General features: G+C 35.6%; 1 protein-coding gene across 1 annotated transcript in view; it reads right to left on the reverse strand.

The window, feature by feature from the left end:
- Zpld1 (zona pellucida like domain containing 1) overlaps nucleotides 1–25,194 on the reverse strand; it is a 37,015-nt gene extending 11,821 nt beyond the window's left edge. Inside the window, exons 1-6 of the mRNA XM_051190973.1 lie at nucleotides 25,089–25,194; nucleotides 11,026–11,246; nucleotides 7,939–8,120; nucleotides 6,464–6,536; nucleotides 1,967–2,064; nucleotides 434–514 (exon numbers count right to left, since the gene is read on the reverse strand). Of these exons, the coding sequence (XP_051046930.1) occupies nucleotides 434–514; nucleotides 1,967–2,064; nucleotides 6,464–6,536; nucleotides 7,939–8,120; nucleotides 11,026–11,246; nucleotides 25,089–25,194 (761 nt within the window). The remainder of the gene's footprint in view (nucleotides 1–433; nucleotides 515–1,966; nucleotides 2,065–6,463; nucleotides 6,537–7,938; nucleotides 8,121–11,025; nucleotides 11,247–25,088) is intronic.
- Nucleotides 25,195–26,098: the final 904 nt, after the last annotated feature.

Raw genomic sequence — 26,098 nt, forward strand, 5'->3', positions numbered from 1 at the left:
ATAAATGAACAAAAGTGCTTTGGGATCTAAATTATCTAACCATTACTTTAATTTTACTGTCTTTTTGACATATGATAAGATGGTATAGCAGCCATTAAAAAATACCATCCTGTTTCCCCTCTTTTATTGAGAATGATAACTGTTCTGTGCTATGCCTAAGACAGTGAAATATCCCATACCTTCTAAACATGAATAAAACATAGTTAGTGGGTATAATTTAGTTTTTCAATTCTCATTCTACAAAAGCCATATCAGCATTTTGTGTTGCAAACTGCTTTTAAATTTTGTACTGAAGACTGCAAGTTCAAATTGTAAAAATTTAAATTCAGAAGGTACAGCAGTGCTGTATAATTTGTTTGTCTGACCTATATATCCCTTTTTAACGATCTTAACAAACTTAGTTTCAGAGCAAGACTAAGACTCTGACACTTACCTAAGGAAGAGATCATACCGAGTATCATCATTTGGGTTCCCAGATGGAGTTGTGTAGCAATAATCCATTAATACATTCCATCTGCAGAGAGAAGAAAACATAATATGATGTCAGAGTCCTCCCTGAAGCATTGGTAATTAATCCAAGGAAAAGTATTAGCCAAATTCTCATTACATAAATTTTATTTTCATTACTTGATATTTGCAGAAATTTCTTGTTTATTATGAATTTATCTAAAATCTATATATTTAAAACTCTGCAAAAATTGTCAAGTGGGTTGGAGACTAATGTCATAAATAATAAGACATAAGGTAGGTGAATTGCCAAAGCCTGAAGGAACAAAACTACAGAGTTGCATTAATATACAGATATGTCTCAGTATGAACCATATTCCATTTATAGATGTTAATCAAACAACATAAAAATATAGAAATAATAAACATGTAAAATGAGTTTGGTGTATAAATGGACTCAATATGGGTAGAGGTGGGATTTCCTGATAACAGTTTATTAGAAGAAAGCAATGATGTGGGTACATAACTTTATACCACAAAATCATATTGGAGTAAGATTTATCAATTTCCTGATTCCAGATGTGTGCATTGCAAAAGTTAAAAAAAAAAAAACTGCCATAGGTAGTAAATGCCAGTAATGTAAAAAGAAATTTCTACAGTTGGTAAAAATGATTTTAAACAGTTGCATGTTGCACAACCCATTGTTAAGAGACAGAGAGAATGTGAAGAGGCACTGAATTTTCTAGGGTATACCAATTTGGGCATATTCTAGAAAATTCCAAACTTAAAACATAGTATGTACCCCCCAAAATGAACAGTCATGCATTACATAGTTTTAACAGGGCTATATTAGCTATTTGGCACATGAGTTCTCTTACAAGATATTTTTGTATGCTTTGTTTTCATTGTGTTCTTATTTTAAATGGTGTCATAATATGATCCCATTCCATCATTTATAGGGATTTTTCTTGAGTAGTAACTTTTGTTTTTCCTAGAAAATTTGAGTGAAGTTTCCAGACAGAATTTTGGGTTGTCTGTTTGGTTGGTTGGGCTTGTTTTTTTTTTTTCCAGACTTCTCTCTGAAAACTATCACAGTATATTATATAATTTTAGCACAAATTCATACAACAGTTATTTTATGGATTTTAAACACACACACTCACCTAGAGGCAATACACAATCCACAAGGGTATAAAATGACATTAGGCTAGTCATCTTTCTGATAGAAAAAAAAAAGAGAGAGAGAGAGCATTCTGGCATCCCAGAAGATCTCCATAATGGTGCCTCTCCAGTCACTATTCCCAACTGTGCATGGCAGCCTTGTTATTTCTCAATTAATGACATACATAAAATGAGCAGATCCTTAGACCTTATAATTTGTTGTTTTTTTTTTAATAGTGTGAATTAATGGTGTGGCAATGGTCATGTATTTCAGGTAATACTTCAGAATGAATACACTAACATTATGACTGGGAAATGTTAAGTATTTTAGTTAATCAAGATAAGAGTGAACAATTACCTTCCATCCAGATTAGTAGCTTGCACAGCTGCAAATACTTTGGTTTTCAAAGGTAATCCTATACTTGGGATAATTAATTGCTCTCTGTAGGTTGAATCCTAATGATGAAATAATAAACAATCCTCATGTCACTATCTTTCTTTTTTTTATTTAGAAACAATCATTTTACATGTCAATCTCCTCACCCCATTCTGTATCCCTCCCATTATCTTTCTATCAATACAATGCTTAATATTTAAAACTGTTAAAGAAACAAAGAACAATCAAATCAATATATATCTACACAACTGACTCCAAAGGGATTTATTTTATCCTCATTTTAACAAAACTTCTCCTAATCCATATGAATATAATAAGCTTATTTCAGGACATAAATCATCATTTCCATGATTTAGTCATATATGGTTGTTAATGTTCAGCACATGTAAATTATTCAATAGTTAGTGGTTAGTATTCATTTCTTTAGTTTTCAATTACCAAATTGAGTTGAATTAAAGTAGGATTCCATTTATTTGTATTAGTCACTAATTTCAGTTTTCCTTAAGTAAACATGCTTCAATTGAAGTGTTTCATTGTTGAAGTGTCAGGTGCTCATTTGTTGTAATCTTTCAGAACATAAATTTAATTTAAAGTCACAGAGAGAGAGAGAAAGAGAGAGAGAGAGAGAGAGAGAGCAATGTTGTAAAAATGTCTGCCATAGAAGTCTTGTCCAAATTTCATTTTCCATATTTTAGAACAATTCCAAATAAGGTATTGGTATCATCCCCCCACACAGCAGTAGGTTAAAGTAGATTAAATTAGAAATTTGGAAGTTGTATCCATGAGTTGATAATAAAGAGAAATAAAGAAATATATAAAATGCCAAAGGAAAAACAAATCCTTGAAATCTAAGTAGTCAAATTATTTACCTTTCAAAAATTGTTTTCCAAAGTTAGTATTTGAAGAGATTGCTGTTTTACAGCAAAATCATTTTTAAGATTCACTGTGAAATTTTAGTTACCAAAGGATATGGAGAATATTGTATTTACCTAACTGAACAAAAGCAGAGTATTTAGAAATTTTACATTAAAATAATAAGATTGGATGATTGACATATGAAAGAATTGCACCCATGCAGGAACATTCCATTCTGAAACAAAGGACTGCATAGTACATCTTACATTGGAGAAAGTGTTAGCCCTGTATTTATAATTGTCACCTACATTTCTGTGGTAAGTAGCAATGGGCTCCTATAGCCATGGCAGAGAGTTAGTATTTCTTTTTATAGTGTTTGTGGATTCCTTTTCCAATGTCTTCAAATAAATTTCAATTCATTACTTATCTTGTCCCTGCACTTTTTTTTTTTTTTTTTTTGCATTAATACTGTCCCAGAGAATGCTGACTTCCTTCTTAAGAAATAAGCTCATAAAACATTTGCAAATGATATACAACCTATTTGTGGTTGGGTCATGAGTCATCAAATTTTTTCATCACTATTTGCCCAGCCCTATTTATTCAACCACTCAGCAAGCACTAATAGTTGGGTACAATTCAAACACAAAAGGCAGCCTTGCTTTCTATTTCCACACAAGAGAAAACAGTTACTTTTATATGACACAAATAGAAGGCCATGATTCCAGGCAAAATAGCATTCATGTAAAGAAAAATTCATCATCGATAAAAGTTATTTCGTATAAATATAACTTTCCCAAGCACATAGACTGTAGACTATATCCTATTATGCGCAAACACAAAAGAAGAAAGAGGGCTGTGTCTGTACAGTGTGCAGCTGTTTCTGTCCTAAAAACAAACAAGAGAAATGAGTTCAGCAGTAGGCATGTAAAACAACTTGAAAGTATGGCTAGGGACTTACAAACAAAACTTCTCTAGGGGAAAATAGAATTCTTAATGGCTGTAAAATGACATTAAAATTTAAATGCTACAATACAATTACAATTGGGTGACTAAATATTAATATTCCAAATGAATAATAAATGTGGCTTGGAATCAATTAATGAAAGTATTCCAACACTTTCTTTTCTAATGTGAATTCATAATTTATAATGTCTTGCTATGTAACAAAATAATATGATGTTAGATTACTTTATGGCAATAATATTTACATGGGACAGCAATGAACGATGCATGTCCTTATATAACCATTGAACATACAATAGGAAGGGTGAAACAAATGTAAATGGTCAACCTTAGTGAACAGTAACGTATTTTTAACAAATAAACAATACTAGTAGAAGACACGATAACAGAGGAAAAATGTTTATAGGGCTATAAGGGTCTGTTGAAATAGTCTATTTTTTAAATAAAATTGCCTATGAACCTAAATTTGCTTCAAATATAGTAAATCTATTTATTTAAAATAAGATAAAAAACTTGTCCAGGGAGAAGGTTCAGTGGTTAAAGTTCTTGCAGCACAGCATGAGGACCAGAATTCATCCCCTCCATTAACAAATATGTGTCAGGTGAGCATGGTAGCATACTTGTAATTTTATCATTCAAGAACTACAGACAGGGGATCCCTTGAGCAAGGGATCTAGCCTCCATTGAGTTCTAGGTTCAATTGAGAGATCATGACTCAATAAATTGGAAAAAGATAGGAGGACTACTAACAATAACCTAGAGCCTCTACATTTATTTCTGCACATACAGAGAAAATATACCTAAACAAACATACTCCACATGCAGAGCTACATAAAAGAAAAACAACTTTGTTGGAAATTATTGAATTTAAGAACGTAATTGGTAAGAAACTTTTAAGGGCTGGAGAGATGGCTCAGAGGTTAGATGAGAAACTTTTAAAGTTCAATTTTTATTTTAATTCAATTATTAATATTTTTATTGAAAACTGATTAAAATGCTAATTTTAGCACTCTTTCACTTACAATAAAATGATTACCTCTGACAAAAGAATTGAAATATGAAGATTATTATTAAGCTACAGGCTTTTATTTGGCACCAACAAAAACTGTAGGAATATGCTTGGGTCACAGAACTGTAACACTGCTTTTAGTGATAAAGATAATTTAACATGAAAATTGTCCTCAAACATACCCTTCTATAGTTTTATTTTCTGCTTTTATAGTGGAAAAACAGTTCAATTTCACAGAAAATAAAGATATCATTGAGTGGCACATGGATACATTTTTCACTATGTTAATAATGAAAATTCTCTCTGCTTCACTCAGTAACATTAAATATTGTTGACTCTAACATGATCCACCTGAACTGTACCCCAGAGAGTTTACACACAGTACTCAACAGAGAGAAATCTTGTCATTTAAAGCTACTTTAAAAAATATTGCACACAATAGCCAGGTGGTGGTGGTGTACACCTTTAATCCCAGCACTCAGGAGGCAAAGACAGGCAGATCTCTGTGAGTTCAAGGTCAGCCTGATCTACTGAGTGATTTCCAGGAGAGCCTCCAAAAACTACAGAGAAACCCTGTCTCAAAAAACAAAACCAAAGAAAAATATTAAATATATGGCCACCATCTGAACAAAATATCAGTACATATTTGCTAAATATATAGAATCAAGTAGATTGGCAGGGTCTCTTTGCAGAAGAAAGTTTACAAATGATAGAAAGGCAATCTTCAGTTCAACACATTTTAATGTGTTGTTTAGAACTCTGTGGTGTCAAACTGCAAACTTATAAACACGATTTTTTAAATGCCTTTGGAAAATGTCCTACTACAATATTTATAGCTCATTATATTCAAAGGATAAAGCACTGACTTTTAAATCAGTTGCATGAATTATGACTCAGTGGCATGATGACATGAATAATAATACAAAAATCAGATTCATAATTTACAAAAATGTTAGTTGATAGATTGAAAAATTGATATTTAAATCAGGCATTTAAATGTATGAATAAAAATTTTAATCAACATGAAAATATCATTTGGGGGATTAATGTTACAGTTATAAATAGAAATTCATGTATTTTTCACGTGTTGCTGCCACTCTCGATATTTACATGATAAAAGTTTAGACAATGCCATGTTATCAATCCAGATTATTTCAGATGTGACAGAACTGTCATCAGGCAAAACCCATGTTCAAAATATTAACACATTCATCACCATTGATGCCTCCAAGAGAAGTATCGTTTGAATGGTGTGTATCACATCACAAAAACATTATGCCAACAAACTTAATCCTTAACTATGAAAACACACACACACACACGTACATACATGTGTACACACAGAGAGAAAGAGATACAAATTAATGTAGATTGATTTGTGGAGCAATTATTACAGAATCACATTTGTAGTATGAATTTTCAATCATTTGTCAACTTTTTGAAAACTTAATGGGGCGTATAGTACACCTTTATAACTAAGATATATGAAAATGAAAGTAAAGATAGATAAACTACCAAACTACAGCAGGGTTAATGTGACTTTTGGTAGGTTTTTACAGAAAAGCTATTCACATAAATGACTCCTTACAACAATGAAAGGGAAAAATAACGTCTTTCACCCATCAACTTACATTATAAAGGAGCAAGTTCAAAGTGCTGACAAATGTTCCATTGTTCTCTCTCACAGAAATAGCAGCTGAGGACCTAAAGCCGATTTGAAAGAGGGAAAGCACTAATAAGATTTTAAATTAAAAGTTTTATTTATACTCAGATGTTAGATTTTAGACAAGCTCTCGTGCTAGCTTGACACACTTTTAACTAGACCTTCAATGGGTATAGTGTTTAAATCATCACAATGGCAAGTTATCAAAAAGCAAGGGAGCTCAAATAAAGACAGACTGTCATTTGTGATATTTTTATTGGTAAAGTCATCTTTTTATTTGGCATTACATACATAAGTTTTTTGCTTGAAAACTCATTTTGTAAGAACTTGAACTTGAGGCAAATAAAAGGTCATCAATTTCACAAGACCTTCTATGAAGTCAGGGATTTGTTTACCTTTGTCCATGCTAGAACAAACAGTAAGTAAAAGAGGTTTAATAAGCATTGCTTGAATAAATGAACATGTTCCTTTAGTAAGCCAGGTGAAGATAAAAGAAGGGATGCCTTCCCCTACACCTTTATCCTTTAGCCTCAGCCTTTCTACATCTAAGCTTTGCTTTGACAGAATCTCACACCATCAATGTACTATGAAAATCTTCTGTATTTTTAACCTTGAAGCAATAGGTAACTTCCTTCCTTATTTCCATGTGCTGAAATTAAAGAATAGTTAGAGCCCTATAATACAGACCCTAAAATTAAAGAGGGGCACTTTTCATTCAGCTATTCCATTTTGTCAAATAATTGACAAATTTGGGTGATTATGTTGTAGACATACCGTGTCTTCATGTACATATTTTTGGAAATAATCAATAAGGACATGGATATATCCATAGCTCCAGACCTTATCAAGAATTCCTTGGTATCCATCTGTACCCTTCTATAAAAGTCATAAGAAATCTGAGGCTGGAATTATAGAATCCAATAGTGAGGGCTAGCAGCAATTGGATCAGGCAGGACCCAACAATGTAGTTACCAGCTGTCCTATGCATTGGAAACACTACAAAACTTCAGAACTATATAAGCACCCATGGCTTTTGAGAAAGGAAATAACAAAAATACTAGATAGATAGATCATAGGTAGGCAGATAGATAGATAGATAGATAGATAGATAGATAGATATAGATAGATAATAGATGATAGAGATAATATGATAGAGGAAAAATAGGTAGAGAGAGATGATAAAGATAGATAATAGATAGATATGATAGAGAGATGATATAGATAGATGATAGATGAAAAGATGGATGATAAATATAGATAGATAATAGATTGATTGAGAGATGATAGTTGGATAGGAGATAGATGATAGACACACAGATGCTAGATAGTTGAGTCAATATTGTTCTCCATTACTTTATTTGAGTTTGACCACAAGCCTTTCATCAAAAATAAGAAGCAAACATAAAGAAAATATGAGAAAGCAACAATAAAATATGAACTCACGAAGCAAGCTGGGTGTTATTAACCAGATATTCCAGTGGATAACTGCAACTAAATTTGTAAAGGAGCCCAGGAAGATAGCTGATGACTGTTGGTGGGTCTGGAGTATCAATATATCCTGAAATATTTCCTATCTGTACTGAGGTTGCATTTCCAGAAGCACCAACACCAGGAATTGTGGACACCTGTTAGGACATCAAATCAAGTTTACTGATGAAATGTTGGTATCTACACATATATGTACTTTACATGTAAGTAAAATATTTTGACCAGCTATTTATCATTTTGGCTCCACTGTAACCTGCTATAGATTTGAAATTACATATACTTTATAAAAATTATAATTGACAGTGTGTCTTTTAAAGTCAATGGAACTTTATGTGTACCAAAGACATTTGACTTCTGTTTATTTCACAAGAAAGGAAAAGTTACATATGCAGAAGTCCAAAGTTAATTTTTAAAAACATCATTGATAAATTCCAACTTTTCTGATATGAGTTAAAAGATTTGTTTTGCCTCTTTTTTTCTCAATGGTTTTGTGGCCCCAGACTTTTTCACGTTACTGTTGTTGCTGTTATTGTTGTTGTATACATGCAGCATGAGAGCCACGGTGCACATGTGAGGTTCAGAGGACAACACGTGGCATTGTTTCTTCCCTTCCACCTTTCTGTGGCTCTGCCACCAGAATGCAGGTGCAGGCTTTGCCTGTTGAGCCATCTTGTCAGCCTGTTTAGACTTCCACTCTGGATACAATGCTCCACACCACAGCCCTCCTTGCTGTGGCCTTTGGGCATACTCCTGAAGCCACCTCTCTCCTTTTCTCCTCATCAGGACCCATCACCCATGTGTAACACTGCATCTTCCCAACTAAATACCCTGACTTGCCCACATGCATCACTTCCCACCGCAGCACATAGGCATCCTGCTGGCTTTGCATTCTCCCAACCATCCTTAGAATGCCTGGTGGACCGGGCCCACCTGAATGCTTGTGTCTTCACCACAGTGCCATGTCATGGGTCTCACAAATAATTTTTGAACAAGAAAATGTAAGTCATAAATCTACTAAGGAATATATTCTCTGGTGTTTCTTTGGGGGAATCACAGAATCTGATTCTCAGACAAACTTCAAGAAGACCACGAACTCCCAGAAGTTACAGGGAATGTGGCTTACATATGAGTTTTCCTAACACTGCTTAGCTTTCATTGGGTTCCCAAATGCTAACAAAACTGAAAACAGTCATCTAAGGATTAAGATGTTTATGCTTTTCATGAAACCACGAAAGGACACGGATTGTCCTCTCAACATGCCCAACATTATACAGCATTCACTAAATACTTTTAGGAGATCTTTCTGTGGTAAGTCATATTAAATTTTCAATAGTAGGATAAGTTTTATGCATGAGTCCAACAGTACACAAGCAGGGCTAAAGCAAATATCTAGCTCATGAATGAGGCAAAAAATCAGTAGAAAGAAAACATTTGTTTTAGTTCCAAACTACTGATAGTCTATCTACCTTTTCCCACATAGGAATATCCTATAAGAAGACCCCAAAGTTAGTGATGTTAAAGGTAAAATATAAAAATAAAGAAAGCCTCTCTTCCACCTTACTAGGTGAGTATGCCAGTTCTGTAAACTAAACACAGACACACACACACACACACACACACACACACACACACACAGGCATGCACACACACACACACACACACACACACACACACACACACACACTTTTTACATCCACTAGCATTCTAAAATGCGAAAAGCACACATGGACAGAATAGCATTTTCCCTTTCTTTTCTTGGATTTATTTTCTATCCAGCAAGGCAAGTTCAATCTTTGAAAGTGGGGCTTTGGAACATGGTGGGAAGAGGGAAAATTCTGCTGGTCTCTACCTGTGCTCTCTCCACTAGGAAACAAAACATGCAATAATCAACTAACCACCCTCTCCCTTAGGCCTGCTTCATAACCTCTGTGAACACAACTCAAAGAGATGAATAAACGTTTTTAATAAAAAGAGTCAACAATGCACAATCTGCTGGCTTGGAAATGGTCATGGGCACAATATTCTAACTGCCCTTTGGGATAAGCTAAAGAAGGAGATTCAAATAAATCTCTCTCCTGTCTGCTAGCCCCCACCAAATCATAGAAAGCATGCCCTTAGAATAATCAAGCCTTCCTTTTTAATCTCTAGCAATATTTTTTAAAGACTGAAAGCCAATTTTTCCTTCTTTATTGTGCTAAGCGATTGCATGTATTGTACCAATTCTGTTAGGGTTTGTTGAGGAGATGATATCTGAGCAAGCTAAATAAAATATAGCACTAGGTGAAATTTAATGTAATTAATGTTCCTACCCCATATTATTAATTGCAATTAACTTTCATTCCCTGGAGTATCTATTTCTTCTTTAATTCTATTTTTGGTGTTGAGTGAATTAATAAAATAGTGAGTGATATTAATTATGAATTCTTAGTCAGGGTAAAAATGTTCAAAGCACTGCTTCGGTTGTCAAAATAACTGAAAAGAGGTGCTGCCAGAATTGTATGGGTAAAATTGGGTATGATAAGTCTTTTTAAATGCAAAGGGCAGTCCCATGCCATGATGAACTTCATACAAGAAAGACAGCTGTCTTACAAAGGATGAATGGTAACCAGTCAAGGGTAAAACGTGAAATGAGAGTTCAAGTTTCCCATTCTATTTTTAATATTTCTTACTGAACGGGGTCATTAGAGCTAGATCACAGCAAAAGAACAAAAGCTGTCCTTATGATCTGATGCATCCAGAAAGTGTAAAGAATATGCTCATGGTGAGAGACATCTACCAATGTCAGTCTAATAGAATACTTCTTAGAGTAGCACAGCCGACCACATGTCTCTCCAAGGCCCAAATTCCTATCAACACAATCATTATTAGAAGACAAAACTGTATATTTAGGAGTTCAAATTTCAGAAAGGTATAAGAGAGTGATTTGTTTGGCTTTATTGGAATTTTTTCCTGAAGACAGATTGGGCTCCTGATTATTTCATGAAATGGAAGCTTGTTTATTTATGACCTCAGGTATAGCACAGGATTTCATAGTAATCTTACCACTAAGTTGTTTCCACAACCCTCCAAGGTGCTGAGATTAATGATGAAAATGACCACTGCTGGAAAGGTGTTGTTATTGATAAAGCCCCTGCAGTGGGAATCCCCATGCCTTCCATTCAATGCCAGATCTGTTTCAGAATAACCCGAAAAAAGGACCGTGCAAAAATTAATCTTCATTGTAATGGCCTGCACTCCACAGTAGACACTGATGTCTCTTTCAGCTGAAACAAACAAAGAAAAAAAATACATAAAAGAAATAGTAAGTCATAAAACTGCAGTAGAAAGCAGGTGAACAACTGGAGTGTTACCGGGTCTGTTTGCCGTCTTCTCTGTCTAACTCATTTTGAGTCTTGATCCAATATGGAGGACATTAAGAAAAGTAGCTATGAAAATGCATTATAAATCATCTCTGTCTCTTGGAGCTTGATTTCAGAGGCTATGCAGGAAATGTCAGTCTAGCACTTTTGAATGACAGGAGAAGTGAGTGGAGAAAACCAGTTTGCTGAGAAAATTTAGGACTAGAGTAGCTGAATTATTCAGATCTCTGTCTAAAGTGAAGCAGGACAAATAATGTGTTTTCTCAAGAGAAAGGGAGCAGTTAAAACCTGCACTCCACCAAATTATGCAGCACATTGCTGTTTGGTAACACATGCTAGCCAGGACACAAAAACAATAGCCACCCTGAACAGGACCATTTTATTTAACATATAGTAGATTATACTAGAGAAATAAAATAAAGAATAATGTGATGATGCTGTGTACAAAATGCATAGCTTGCTCTAGGAAAAACTTTGCCAGTGATTATGCATGCATTTGCTGGGCATAGAAAAGCAAAACATAGCTTGCATGGTTCCCCATGGCTCTGTTATTTATCAGGAAAGATTCTAGACATGAATGAGCATTGCATAAACACAGAGCACACACACACAGAGAGAGAGAGATTCTTTATGCCTCTAGACGGTTTCCTACAAAAAAAGAAAGAAAGAAAGAAAGGAAGGAAGGAAGGAAGGAAGGAAGGAAGAAAGAAAGAAAGAAAGAAAATACACAGAGCAAAAAAGGAGATATCAGAGGGTAAATAATTCCTAGCAGCAGGTTTCACTTTTCCTGGGTGGTGCCCCATCCCAAGAAACCATACAGCAGAGCTGTAACCTCTCTTGCTTCAGACTTCATTTGAAAATGGGATTGGTTCAAATTTAATTAGTTAAGTGATGATGAGGTCACTGCTGTGAAGTGAGCTCCAGTTGAATATGACTGATGCAGTTAAAAGGCTGAGGAAGAACACAATGACAGAAGAGTGGAATGATGTTTCTAGAAGCTGAGGCACACCAAGACTGTCTGAATATCACCAGGCTACAAGGGAATGCTTGATGGGAATGTGGCTACACCATAATGTTGAATTTCTGGACTTCAGAACTGTGAGATAATCATCCATGGTTTTAATTCACTTTGTGAGACAACATGTTTCTATTGTTTATACCACTTTCTAGGTAATACTTTATTGCACCAGTACAGAAAATGAATATAGTAAGTTCACCACTTTTAACATAGTTTCCCAGTAAAATGAAAACTCTGAAGGTGGCATTGAACTTACAAAATATAGACAATTGTACTGCTTTGAAAAATTACCATGATTAAGGAAAAATACAAGCAAAATAGTTATGACATGTGATAGAATGTTCATCTGAGAAATATGTAAATTTCATTCAAGATATTCAGCAAAGAATTAATTTGCTTAAATAACTCAATCTTCTTAATAGTGTCAATAATAGATATTTTCAAATATGGTTTTCTGTATTTTTACTAGTAAATTAACTATATTTTGAGGAAGTAAATAAGTCATTGTGGAAGTTTCCACATTTGATAATAATCTTCAACTTGTTACAATTGTATGTGATGACTGAAAATTTTGTTATGGAGAAAAAGAAAATAGTAGGCTAAGTGTTTGACAAAAATCACAATAATTCATCCATAGGTGAAAAATAAGGTGAATGAAAATGTGATTTGCCACCATAGAAGATAAATCCACTCAATTTGGGGGATATTTCTACAGTCTTAAGCAACATTAAACATTTAAATGTACCATATTTTTTAGATGGTCCTCTCTCTTAGAATAAAATAGTTAATTTTAAAGGGATATATTAAGGATCTGTGAACCACCTTTGTACCTCTTCTTTTGGTGTAGTTGATAGCAAATTCAACTATGTCAACTTCTTGTTTAGAGCCCCAAAAGTTGGTCATTTCCTATAGGCCAAAGTCCATACCTTAATTAGATTTGCAAGACTCGCCCACATCTTTCGCTGGCCTCACTCTGTATTCTCTTCTTTGTATCTTGATTGTTCCCCACATTTATTAAACAAAATGTTTTTCATGTGTTTAAAAGGACTATACTGAGTGATAGACACCAGGGTGTGTTTACCTCCTAGGACACATATTCCTAGCACAGGAGCATAAACAATTGTTGGAGAAGTTATAATGTATGATCTAGTTGGGAGTTCTATAAAGGAACTCCAGGTTAAAAATGCCAGGATTTCAAACCGCATCCTTAATATTGGCACATCTTACTACATACTACAAAGCACTGTAAGCTCTTCCCATACCCAAGCTGTACCTCAGTAACCCTGACTCACCCTTCAGGTCTCAAATATTATAGGTTTTCTCAAAGATTCCCTGATTCCAAATAAAAATCATGCCATTTGGCTTTTGATGTCATGTAGTGTTAAAATTATGTATACATTTTGATTTTTGTCCAATAAACTGAGTGCCTCAGAAGGTACCAAACCTATTATATTCACCAATGCACTCCATAGAGGAAGTAATTCATTATATATATAGAATTGGAGCAATTGGCAGCAATGAAGAGTTTATACTGCTTATAGCTAGCAACCTATCTAGGAAAGCAGGCACAATAGCATGACCCACAGAAAAAAAAATGTTCAGGTTGTGTGGAGCATCTTTCAGAGAAAGCCAAAGAAACCGAGATGAGCTCACTAAGAATGGCTTCCTGGAGAAGATGGCACTGGGCTTAATTTGAAAGAGTTAGCCATGTAAAATAAAAGAGTGAAAATTATAAAACACCAGAGGGGTAGTGTGAATAAAACAAATTCTGAGTGTTTGGGATGCAGGAAGTGCCATTTTCATCATGATTTTAAAATACAAAGAAAAGAAATGTCAGGTCATGTAGCCATATGGCAAGAGCTGTTAAGATATGAGAAATGTCTACATACAAAATGGTCAGTCTGTGCCACATCAAAATATCTACCTAAAAGTTAAGTGGAGTCTTCAGCTGTTAATGAGTTCCTTGAGAGTTTGCTTCATGCTCAGCGAACAAGTGTGATTACATTACTTGATATATCATAAATGTACCAAAAGCAGTGCACCTCAATGTACATGTCCAAAGAGACAGATTTCCTTTCCTTGACTTAAGCCAGCCAAAGTTTTCAACTTCCACACCTCTGTTTGAGGGGATTAATTGCTGCTCAGAATTCACCTCAGAGGATGGAAAAGGCTTCTGGGTTCAGATGTAAGCTTGTTTCCATTTACTGCTTTACTGCTGAAGCCTTGTAACCCTGCTGCTGAACTAAATTTGCTACAAACTGATCCTACTTGAAGATATGGTAACAAATTAAAGGACCTTTACAGGGGAACAAAGGAGATCTGCTCCAATCCATTCTGCTCTTTTCTAAAGACTTTCCACTGCCCCTCAGAGAAAAACATTTTTCCTCTTTCCTGGTGTAGATACCAAAGACATCCACTCAGCTCATTTTGGGAAGCTTCGAGAGGGGAGAAAAGGATACTTCAACTTGCCAAATGACAGTTACTGCCAAAGTAGCTTTGAATAACACTGGTTTTGAATAACTAACCATTTTGGGAGCATTGGCTGTTGGGAAGGCATTCTTTGTATTATTCTTGAGTATTAACCCAATGAGTTGATGAGGAGAGCAAAGCAGTGATTATCCCAAGGATATGACTTTTAATGTCCTGTGTTTAAAGATAGTGAATGCATTTAAGCCACAGACCTGTTTATGTAGTGCAATGATTTTCATGGAGATCTTTAGACAGGCTAAGTATCATTAAAAAATCGAAATGTATATTAATAAATCAAATTGGTAAAAAAAAATAATGTTGCCTATTCCTTTTACCTACCAGTTTAGCTATGTGATAACCTGATGCCTATTTACTGAAGTCAGGCAAAATATAAACATACCATCATTCTGTCAACCATCTAACTCTGACTTTTTTATGTTCTGATTTTTATGTTTGATTCTTGAGTATCCTACAACTTAAAAACATGACCTCCAAAACTTCTCTTCATATTGATGCTTGTTCTCAGGTAAGCATTTTGAACCACTGTACTACAGTGATTAGTTCAGACTTGCAGCCAGATTTCAGTGTGTTCCTAGCTCAGTATCAGAAATTACAAAGATACAAATGATTTGATTAATTGCACTGATCCATGTTCTTATAATAATATAATTTAACAATGTTAAGCCTTCTGACAGCACTTGAAGGTGATGTAGATCTCCAGGTTAAAGGTGGGGAGAGGGGAAGATGGAGACGAGGGAGAAGAAACTTGTTGGGATGTAAAATAAATACATTAATTAAATTTTTAAAAAGTACTGAGATGAGATCAAATGAGTCAGGCTGTCACAAGGTAGTAATTTGTGGCTTCATCTGTACGCTGCTGAATTGACCCAAATTGACTAAGGGATTATTGAGAATGAGATCAAAGGCAGCTCGGCTTATTAAATATATGTAAAATGCCCTGCAAATATGAGGCTAGTAAGTGCTATTTAGAGACAAAACTACAGTTACATTTTAAAGAAATGGGATTTTACTCATGGGAAAGAAGTTGTGTATTTACAATTATTCATATATATATACACCAAAGTCCATCACATCTTTAACCCTACTTCTATGATAAATATAGTCTATGAATTCTCAATCAAAATACATTATTTTATACATGAGGAGTTAGATGATTGTCAGAGTGATGTCACATTTATACTTTGCATGACTTCAATAAATTTGCATCAAGCCAATATATGGTGACAATGATCAGGCAAAAGAAAAATAAACTAATAACAAAGTAACATCAACACCGCCCTTTGCTGTAACTGCCTGGTATCCCTGGTTCTCATGTGCCATGCTCCATATTGCTTAAGAATGAGGCTATGAAATCACTTTCGTGTTATCTGTGAGTAGATGTTTGCATTTCTTGTTAAATTATAAACTAATCAAAGGTTCTAGAATTTCTTCCCAGAGTGCCTAGCAGTACCAGAAAAATGTTTATGTATACTAAACATTTGCTGTAAATCTTTCACAAATAACCCTCATAGTTACTAACTATATAATATGAGGTTCTAAATGTCAGAGACAAAGAAAATATATGGTGACAGACAGATCCATCATGGCTGTCCATACTACATTCTGTCTTTGATAGCTGCCTAAGAATGACTCTGCCTTCAGAGTTTCCAGTGAACAGTTGTAGAGACTTATTGGTAGCTACTATCTGAGTTCATGTTGAAAAGCTTAAAATAGTATGTGTAATTCATGGGGTTTTGCTATTTGTTCAGGTATTTTTTATTAACTTTTTAAGTGTGAGCAAATCATGGTAACTTGTTATCTTACCTCCTTTCTATTGATTTTAAAATCAGCTACTTTTCCAATTGACATATTTGCTGATGCCTATCATCCCAAACAGCAGCAAGTGTGAGACAGCCAGATATGGATGTAGATGGCACTGACATGGTAGATTGGATATATAAAGCCAGCAAGGCCATCATAAGTTCTCTAAGTGTCACTTCTTATACTTTTTAGGAGAACTGAATTACAAGGGAAGCTCATTAAAATACAGATTCTGCTTCAGTAGGTTTTAAGTGGGACCTGCACTTCTCACACCTCTCACAAGCTCCCAGGTGATGCTGATGTGACAAGTCTCTCAGTCAGTTCAGTTGCTAAGATACAGCTAATTATTTTGATTGGGCAGAAGCTCTTAGGAGGATTTCACTTGGAGAAGCTAAGCATTCCCAGCAAACATGTATTGATAGGATGCAGCATGCACAGGTTTGCAAGAGGGAAGGTTCAAATATAAAAGCAACAAGAGGGGGAGAGAAAAAAATACATATAATTCCCTTCTTAGTCCAAGGAGCTATTTATTTCATTTTGAATCTGAATGAAGTCAAACAGAGTTGTCTTGAGTCTAAGCTTAAATCTGCTTTAGTATGCTACGAATAACCCATATGACAGAACTAGGTAGAGGACCAGTCTTCTTTCTCATCTTGATACCCCACTCCGCAAACCACAGCAGAATATTCTGCTTCAAAACGCTACTGTGCCAAGTCGAATGGTGTTTTCAGAAGTGGTGCTTTTAGCAAAGACAGTGCAATATGATGAAGGGACTAAGAATAACTATTTGCTTCCTGCCCATGGGGGACTCTGGAATGGTTGGAGATATGCAATGGTGTGGATGGTCAATTGTGAGTAGGTAGAGGCTCCACAGACTTCAGATGCAAGGATCATGGGAACAAAATCTTACACTTCTACTCACGGGCTCATGTGCATATGCTGAAAAAAGTATTGGTGCAAAGTTAGCAGCACAAAGAAGAGCCAATTGAGTAGAGAAGAAGGACTATTTTCTGCACAAGGAAGAATGCTATAGAGCTTCATAGAAAATTTCACCTGGAAATCACTTATCTCCTGGAAGCCAATAAATATTCTAATAACTTGTGCTATCATTATAGACATAAAGAATAACTTATATAACATTTCTGTTCACATTATCCCAGCTTAAAAATTTTCCAGAGAACAGATGTGTGTGTTTCTTTAACTCATTTTTAAAGTTGTATTTCCTTTCATGAAGTTTTTATACAAGAATGAGACTTTGGTACTAAAACAGCAAGAAGTCCTTCAGGGGTATTGATATTTCATCTACACAAAATACCAGCAGCTGATGAAGAATTTAAAGTGGATTAGGGATTCAAGCTTCCTCTCTATATTGAACAGGTTTCTCACCATCTTACTTTTTCATAGCAACATCTGTTTCTCGTTAGCAAGTACAAGCTGCTGTTTCCTAGGCTATCAGATATTCATGTGGAGTCTGAGGCAAATTTTCAAGACTTATAATCACATTTGCTGCTATACTTCAGGACCAGAGGAGTCTGATAAACGTTTTAGGACAGGGGAAAAAAAAGAAAGAGGAGATACAGGTTTGCTTGTACAACGGAAGTATAATTTTTATGTAGTTAATAATTTTGCTATTGGGGTTGGATCCTGAATTATTCAGCTGCTGCTCTTGCTGACTAATTGCTGTCTCGTCCACAATGCTTTATCATTATCGATTAATAAGAATGTGAGCTGTATTCAGTGCCTGAATCAGTTCTTTAGCCTCATCTGTTTAATAATTACGGTCACAGGTGCAAAGCAAGATGCAGGCAAGTTCACCCTTGACAAACCGGCGACTGAAATACTGCCCCAAGTAGGAAGGCAGGAGAATTGGCTCTCTTTATTTTCACAGAGGACCAGCCATATTCTCTGAAATTATGATTCTACTACCTGCTCTTTGGGAAAGGAACAATGCAACTGTTAAGCAAAACCAAACACAAATTGAGTTCATTTTGTGTAACTCACCTATTTAATCCTTTCCGCTGAAAAGGATGACAATTACACTCACCATATGGATTTTTGATTCTTTAATGAGGGGATATTTTTATGTGTGATTCTTCATCCTGACCTAATCTTTTAAACTTGCCATCTGAAGTTTGTTTAGGGGCAGGGGCTTCGATGTTTGATGAAAGAGTCCCAGCTTTATATTCAGTCCCAGCTAACTTGAAAATGTTAGCCAAAATCTAATATTGTTTTCCCACTACAAAAAGAAGTCTAAAAGTGACTTTGCTTGTTTGCTATGAGAAATCAAACCATGAAACCTATTATTGTTATTAATGTTATTTTAAATAGAATGTCAAGTTTAAAGTTGGGAAACACTGATTTGCCCAAGATTTCTTATAACCATTTAGTTCGCCCTATGATAGTGTCAGGACATATGTGTTCTATTCCCATGAGTCTCTTTGCTTGTGCCTTTAGCAATAAGATGGTTGTGCCTTCTTCACAAGGCTATAAATTTTGTCTAACCTTTCCCTACTACACCTTTATAAAAAGTAAGGCTGGTTTCTAAAAAGGAGCCCTCAATCTCAAAGACAATGGCTCTTATCTGTAGTCTTCACTTGTACAAATATAATTTTCAGTATCTAAAAGTTAACTGTGTGATTAGTTTGGAAGTATGTGAGAATCGTCTCAGTGGCTCGTGAGTCTGCTCCTTGTCATTAGCTAGGGTAGCAAAGAGTTCACTACTTTTAAAATTAGATAGTATTTCTTTGAATTTAAACAAATTAGAACCATGGTGGTTATGTTGGCCCAAGAATAAATGCCATGGAAATTAGAGAAAATAGCTCCAATGTCCTGAAACAGCAGAGGTCAGATAGGGCAAGAATAATTCCCATCCTTATTAACATTGCTTTGCATTTAGATGGTCCTTCTCTTTTGCCAGACTCATTCTCATTCTACCTCAGTGCCTAGAATCTTGAGTAGATCCAAGAGCTCCTGCTGACCCCAAGAAGGACTCTGATGTGGAAAAGAAATGGAAAGTCAAAGGGCAATGAACAATTAACTTGTAGGTTTTATTTGCTCACTCTGTCCTTTCACAAACAACCTTCAAAACAAGAAAGGATATGAATTAATACTCACAAAAGCCTAAAACCTCTCCTGAGACTTCTACTTTATACTTTAATACAACTTGTAAACCATGGGTATATGTGGGTGACTGCATATAAGCAGGTACATTTGGAACAATCTGGGGAAACCCCCATGATAGTGTTGACATTTATAAATTGAAACAGGAATGTTAATTGGTCCCCTCTGTTGAAAACTAGAGAATTCTCCTTCCTCCCTGTTCTTGGAGCACTTACTTTAAATAACATGGAATTGTGAGTATTTTCTGCCCTCCTTGAAATGTATACAACTCTTTAGAAAGAGTGAATAGCACTTGATTAATGTTGATGACCCAGGGATGTCATTACTTAGCAAGGGATATAACAGCATCACTCTCTCCTAGACTGTGAGGAGGGAGAGGCTTACATTTAGCACAAACTATGTTTCAAATAATGAAACTACTCCAATTATAGAAGGGTATGGAAGACAAATTTTCCTGGAGATAAACCTGATAAACTGACACAAACAGCCAATTACCAGGTAAAGTTAGGATGTATGATTAATGGTGCTGTCACAGTCTTCAACCAAGGACAGTGTTGTTTGTCTAAAAACATACATGCTATAACTATTTCACTTGTTTATTACTAGATTCTCTTGTCTTTTCACTATCCATTTCATTGAAATGGTACACATGACATGATGAGTGAGATGAATGCTAATTCAATGCCAAAGGTGTTTTCTTCTTTACTTTGTAGGCACAGAGGAGTTTTAGAACAGGTGATTCTATTTTCAAAGGCTGTTTCCCAACGTGATTGTCATTTTTAAGTGAAATAATAGACTCTGGAATGGAGCAAAAGCATACAGCCACTTATTATTAATCATAAATGTACATTGGATTTATTTGTATGGTTTAAATATAGATTTGGGTCATCATATCTGGAAAACAACACCATGTACTTAGGGTGAAGTAATGGATCCCATAAGTACTCAAAGTGATTTTACTATAAGTGGTCAGTAAATAGTATTAATTATTATAAATTAATGTTTTAACATATTCCTTTAGTTGGATACATATGATCTTTTGCTGTTCTTGTCACTTTGTGATCAACCACCACATTTTATTCTACTTTGAGAGAAAGAAATGGTGTGGCATTGTATAGGTGGGACAGTGGGAAGGATCTGGGAGGAGTTGGAAGAGAGGCAACTATGGTCAGAATACAATGCATGATCTTTTTATTTTTTGAAAATATTTTATGAAAAAAAAGGGAAATAATATGAACACAGCACAGAAGGGGAGGATAAAGAAGAAGAAAGGAGGAACATGGAATTACAACAACTGTATTTCTCTGTTGAGCAATCTTTTGAACAAGTGAGCCCCCTATCTACCCAAGTAAGGTTCTGTCTACACTGCCCTACTTAGCCATCTGCTCTCTCAGCTCTAAGAAGTACCCTCCATTGCCTGATTTGAGGAACACAATCAGTGTCTCTGCCCTTTTCTCTTTGGGTCCTAAATAAAAGAAAAAGTTCTATACTCACAGAGTTGCATCTTCTGCCTATACCACTCTACACATTCTCTATTACGTTGTTCATTTCCTCCTGAGTATTTCCAGTATCTAAGGACTTTACATAATGAGAGCTCATGGCTCAGGGTCTAAAAAAAACTCCTAATTTAAAGTTCTGGCTTAAGCTACACTTCTTTTTCCTTCACCAACTACAAATAATCATTAACAGTAGCCATTCTGAAGTACCTGTCATATTTATGCCACTCCTATTTTCTATTCACACACCAGGCAGGGATTTGTTTTCATACAGCTGTCGTCACTTTGGACATCCCTTCTCAGACCCAGGTCTGCATTCCTACTTGGAGAGAGATGATGCCACTACCCACTCTTCAGAAAATTCCCCTAAACTATTATATCTAAACCCCAACTTTCTTTTTAAAGCACAAAGTGTTTTTATTTTCCACATTAGTTAACATCATCCACACCAGTTGCCCGTGGGCAGAACATCATCTAGCCTTCCCTTTCTCTCCCAAATCAAATCAATCTCACCCTCTGCTGAGCCTAAAGGAAACATTTCTCTTAACAAAGTTGTCTCTTTCTATTATTTCCACTGTCAGTAGCCTCATAATTTTTCTCTCTGCCCATAGTCTCTGCTAACGTAACTCTTTCACTTTTCCAAACAACACATCTTCTGTAAAACAAAACAGACCATATCCCACCTACCAAAAAGCATGTTTAAATAAGATTTAGTCTCTTCCCTACCTACAAGATAAAGTAAGAACATTTCCATTGCACTATGTAACAGAGAGTATTCTTGCCAAAACAGTTAAACATAATTCACTCAAAACTGCAGCCCTAATTAGTTCACAGAGTTTTCAAGAAGAGCAGGCAGACAGCACCTCTAACTTGCATGCAGCTGCATCCAAAGTGTCATGATCCTATAGATTTGATAGTATAGAACAAATGACCAAATTAGAGGCAACTTGGCTGAGCATTAAAGCCTCTCAAGGAATTATTAAGTGTATTAGATATGTGCAAAAAGTTTAATGATTTTTAGACTTATTTCCATTAGATGTGCATACCAAAGCATGAAAAATAAGTTTATTTTAAAATAGGCCAGAAATAGGAGTGAAAATGAGAGATGGAACAAATATTATAAATGTGCATAGTAAATAAACCTGTATGACCAATTTAAGGTTTCTTTTTTAACTATTCTTATTTGAGTGTGTGTGTGTGTGTGTTTGAAATGGTCCATTCTATTTTTTAATTTACTTTGTTTATTTATTTAACATTTATTTCCCCTCCTTCCTCTCCTTCCCTATGCCCCCCCCCCATCCACTCCTCCTCTACTTCTGCTCAAAAAGAGGCAGGCCCCCTCTGGGGCCTTGTATTAAGGCTGGGTATGTCAATCCATTATGAAGAACAGGTTCCCAAGAGCCAGCCAAAACATTAGGGACTACCCCTGCTCCCCTTCTTAGGAGTCCCACAAGTAGACCAAGCTACACAATTGTCACATATATGTGAAGGGCCTAGGTGGACCTCATACAGGTTCCTTGGTTGTTGCTTCAGACTCTGTGAGTTCTTATAATCCAGGTTAGCTTTTTCTGTGGGTTTTCTTGTGATTTCTTGACCCCTCCGGCTCCTACAATCCTCCCTCCCTTCAGCAGTTTCCCTTAGCTTGGCCTAATGTTTGGCTGTGAATCAGCGTCTGTTTCCATTAGCTACTGGATGAAGGGTCTCTGATGAAAATTGAAGGAGTCACAAATATGGTCACAGGAAATGGTCAGTTCTGGCTACATATCCACCAATGCTAGGAATCTTAGTTGGGGTCATCCTTGTAGATTCTTTGGAGTTTCCCTTGCATCTGGTTTCTACCTTACTCCAGAATATACCCCATACCATTTCCAGTCTTCTCTTTTAGTATTCTCCTCTTCTATCCCTCACAACTTGATTCCTCAAGTCCCCATCCCCACCTACCCACAGCCAACCCAGGAGATCTCTACTATTTGTTCTTCCCAGGGAGATCCATGCAGTTCCCCTCCACTGACTGCACTCGGTCCCCCTCTGTTACCCAGCCACTAAGTTTGACAATTACTAATGGGACTCATGAAACTGAAAAGCTTCTGTAAAGCAAAGGACACTGTCAACAGAATAAAACAGCAACCTACAGAATGGGAAAATGCTTTCACTAAACCCCACATCCAGCACAAGGCTGATCTCTAAAATATACAAAGAACTCAAGAAACTAGACATGAAGAAAAGAAAACCCAAATAATCCAATTTAAGAATGTGTTACAGAACTAAACAAAGAATTATCAACAGAAATGATTCAAATGGTAGAGAAACACTTTAAAAAATGTTCAACATCCTCAGCCATCAGGAAAATGCAAATCAATCAAAATGATTCTGAGATTCTTATACCTATCAGAATGGTAAGATCAAAACATAAATGACAGCTTATGCTGGAGAGGATGTAGAGCAAGAGAGACATTCCTCCATGTTGGTGGGAGTGCAAACATGCCCAGCCACTTTGGAAATCAACATGGTGTCTTCTCAGAAAACTGGGAATCAATCCACCTCAAGACCCAGCTACACCACCCTTAAGCATATACCCAAAAGATGCTCAAGCATATCAAAAATACACGTATTCAACTATGTTCAGAGCAGCTTTATTTGTAATATCTAGAAGCTGGATACAACCTAGATGCCTCTCAACCAAATAATGGATAAAGAAATTATGGTACATTTACACAATTACTCAGCTGTTAAAAAAACAGTGACATCAGGAAATTTGAAGGCAAATGTATGGAACTAGAAAAGTCATCTTGAGTGAGATAATCCACACCCAAAGACAAATATAGTATTACTCACTCATAAGTGGACATTAGCTGTAAAGTAAAGGTGACTTGAAAAGGAAATTTATTCATGAAACTCAGTATTATTAAAACCTCACCTTTACATTCTACAGATTCACCTTTGAGCATTTGACACAATGACCACTATATCTTGCCTCACAGGTCAGGAGCTCAGACTAGAGGTCTGAGTTTATGAAACCATTTGGCCCCACTCCAGTCTTGCTTCAAAACTCTCCCTTCATCAAATGAAACCTACTGATTGCTCTATTCAGGTTTATTGCTCTCACATGTTCTAAAAATTGGAGTTTGGCAAGTATGAAGAAACAAATGCTGACCAAAGGTATTTTAGTTCACATGGTGGACTTGGAAAAACAGTTTCTAATTCTGTGATCATACTTTGTAAATGTGGGCTGAAAATGATGTAACTCTAGCTAATGAAGAATGATAAGGTACAGAGAATCTTCCCCATTAAATGTTGGTTTATCGGCCTATAGGACATGTCCACCAATATGGACATATTTCCCAACTATTTTATTGATAGGTTTTGTGAAAATCATTCAAAAGTTGACCTGTGCAATTTGATTGTGACAAACATTTCATTGAAACAGTATTTTGGAACTACCATATAGTATTTCACAATTATTTCTTTAAATTATAACTCCCAAATAAAGATATCCATGTGTAAAGACGGTTTTAAGTTTGAATTAAGTTGAGAAAAAGATCATCAATTAGGCAAAACTTAAAGGAAATTAGACTCACAATTTATTGCCCACTGACCAATATGTTTCCACATTTGTGAGCACTTAACTTCGATGACCACTCTGTATGCTAATGTGATATAAATTAAAATCCCCCCAAAAATTTCTTGATCTCATCTTCCATTGTTAATATCCATTCGATGCAAAGGGATAGACCTCATTTTCTATGTGTATTCAAATGTATTTAAATAAATATAACTATTTTTCCTAGAAGCCATTAGAGAGTAGATGGAGCCCAGACTCACCAGGAAATCTGCTGTGGAGGTTGGCATCACAGTTGTAACTGTTGAACTGAGCAGACCCTGGAAGCACTCTAATCGCTAGAAGGAGCAGCAACCATATTCGTTCCATGGCAAAGACCTAGAAAAGAAGAACAAACCTGTGGACATCAACAACCATCAGTTTTTCCTGCTAAAAAGACTGAGGCAGACCTCAGCCCTTTTTTCGGGTAAGTAACTTATAGCTATCCAGTCAAAGCCAGGGGATCATAGAAAGCAATCATAAAAACTGAGGACAGAGATTTTGGATACAATGGCTCAATCTATTAATTTGTTTACTTCAGTTTGATAATGGTAACAAAGCTATGTTTTTGTACTAAAAGAACTAATGCTAAATCATAAACAGTATGAGAAAGAAAAAAAAAATGTTGTAAATATGATGAACTCAACCCAATCTGTGGCCAGTTCACACAGACTAACAAATTTGGAGGCAACAGTACTTGTGTAATATCTGGGGTACAGAAACAGTCTAGGGTATTCAAGCATTCAGTGCTCTATTCTGAGAAGGAATATTACCAATATTCTCAATGAACAAATAACATCAGAAATGTCTTTCTTTCAACACAGCAATTCTAGACTATTATGTGTCTCAGGAATCAATGACTTGTGTAATATTTTCTCGAGAAACACAAGAATAGAGCAAAATACTAGGAAAGCTGTATGTGTGTGTGTGTGTGAATAACATGGCAGTTGCTCTAATGAATGACTGCTCCTTGATGAGAAGGGAAGACTAATATCCCTATAAGAACACTGAATTTCTAAGATAAAGGAAGTTGTTCTGTAAGATGCCAATGTGGGTTTGAGAAAAATAAATGGGCATTGGCTGAATGTTCAATAATGTTTTCTTGGATGAGCTTTTATTGGTCTAATGAAGTTAAAATGGCTTCCAGAAATATGCAATTTATTCCCACATTGTAGTCTGTACGCTTGGGGAAAAAAATCAGTTAGTGGCTTGGGTCTATGCATGAAAGGCACAA

Source organism: Phodopus roborovskii, unplaced genomic scaffold (assembly GCF_943737965.1).
Source record: "Phodopus roborovskii unplaced genomic scaffold, PHOROB, whole genome shotgun sequence".
Lineage (NCBI taxonomy): Eukaryota > Metazoa > Chordata > Mammalia > Rodentia > Cricetidae > Phodopus > Phodopus roborovskii.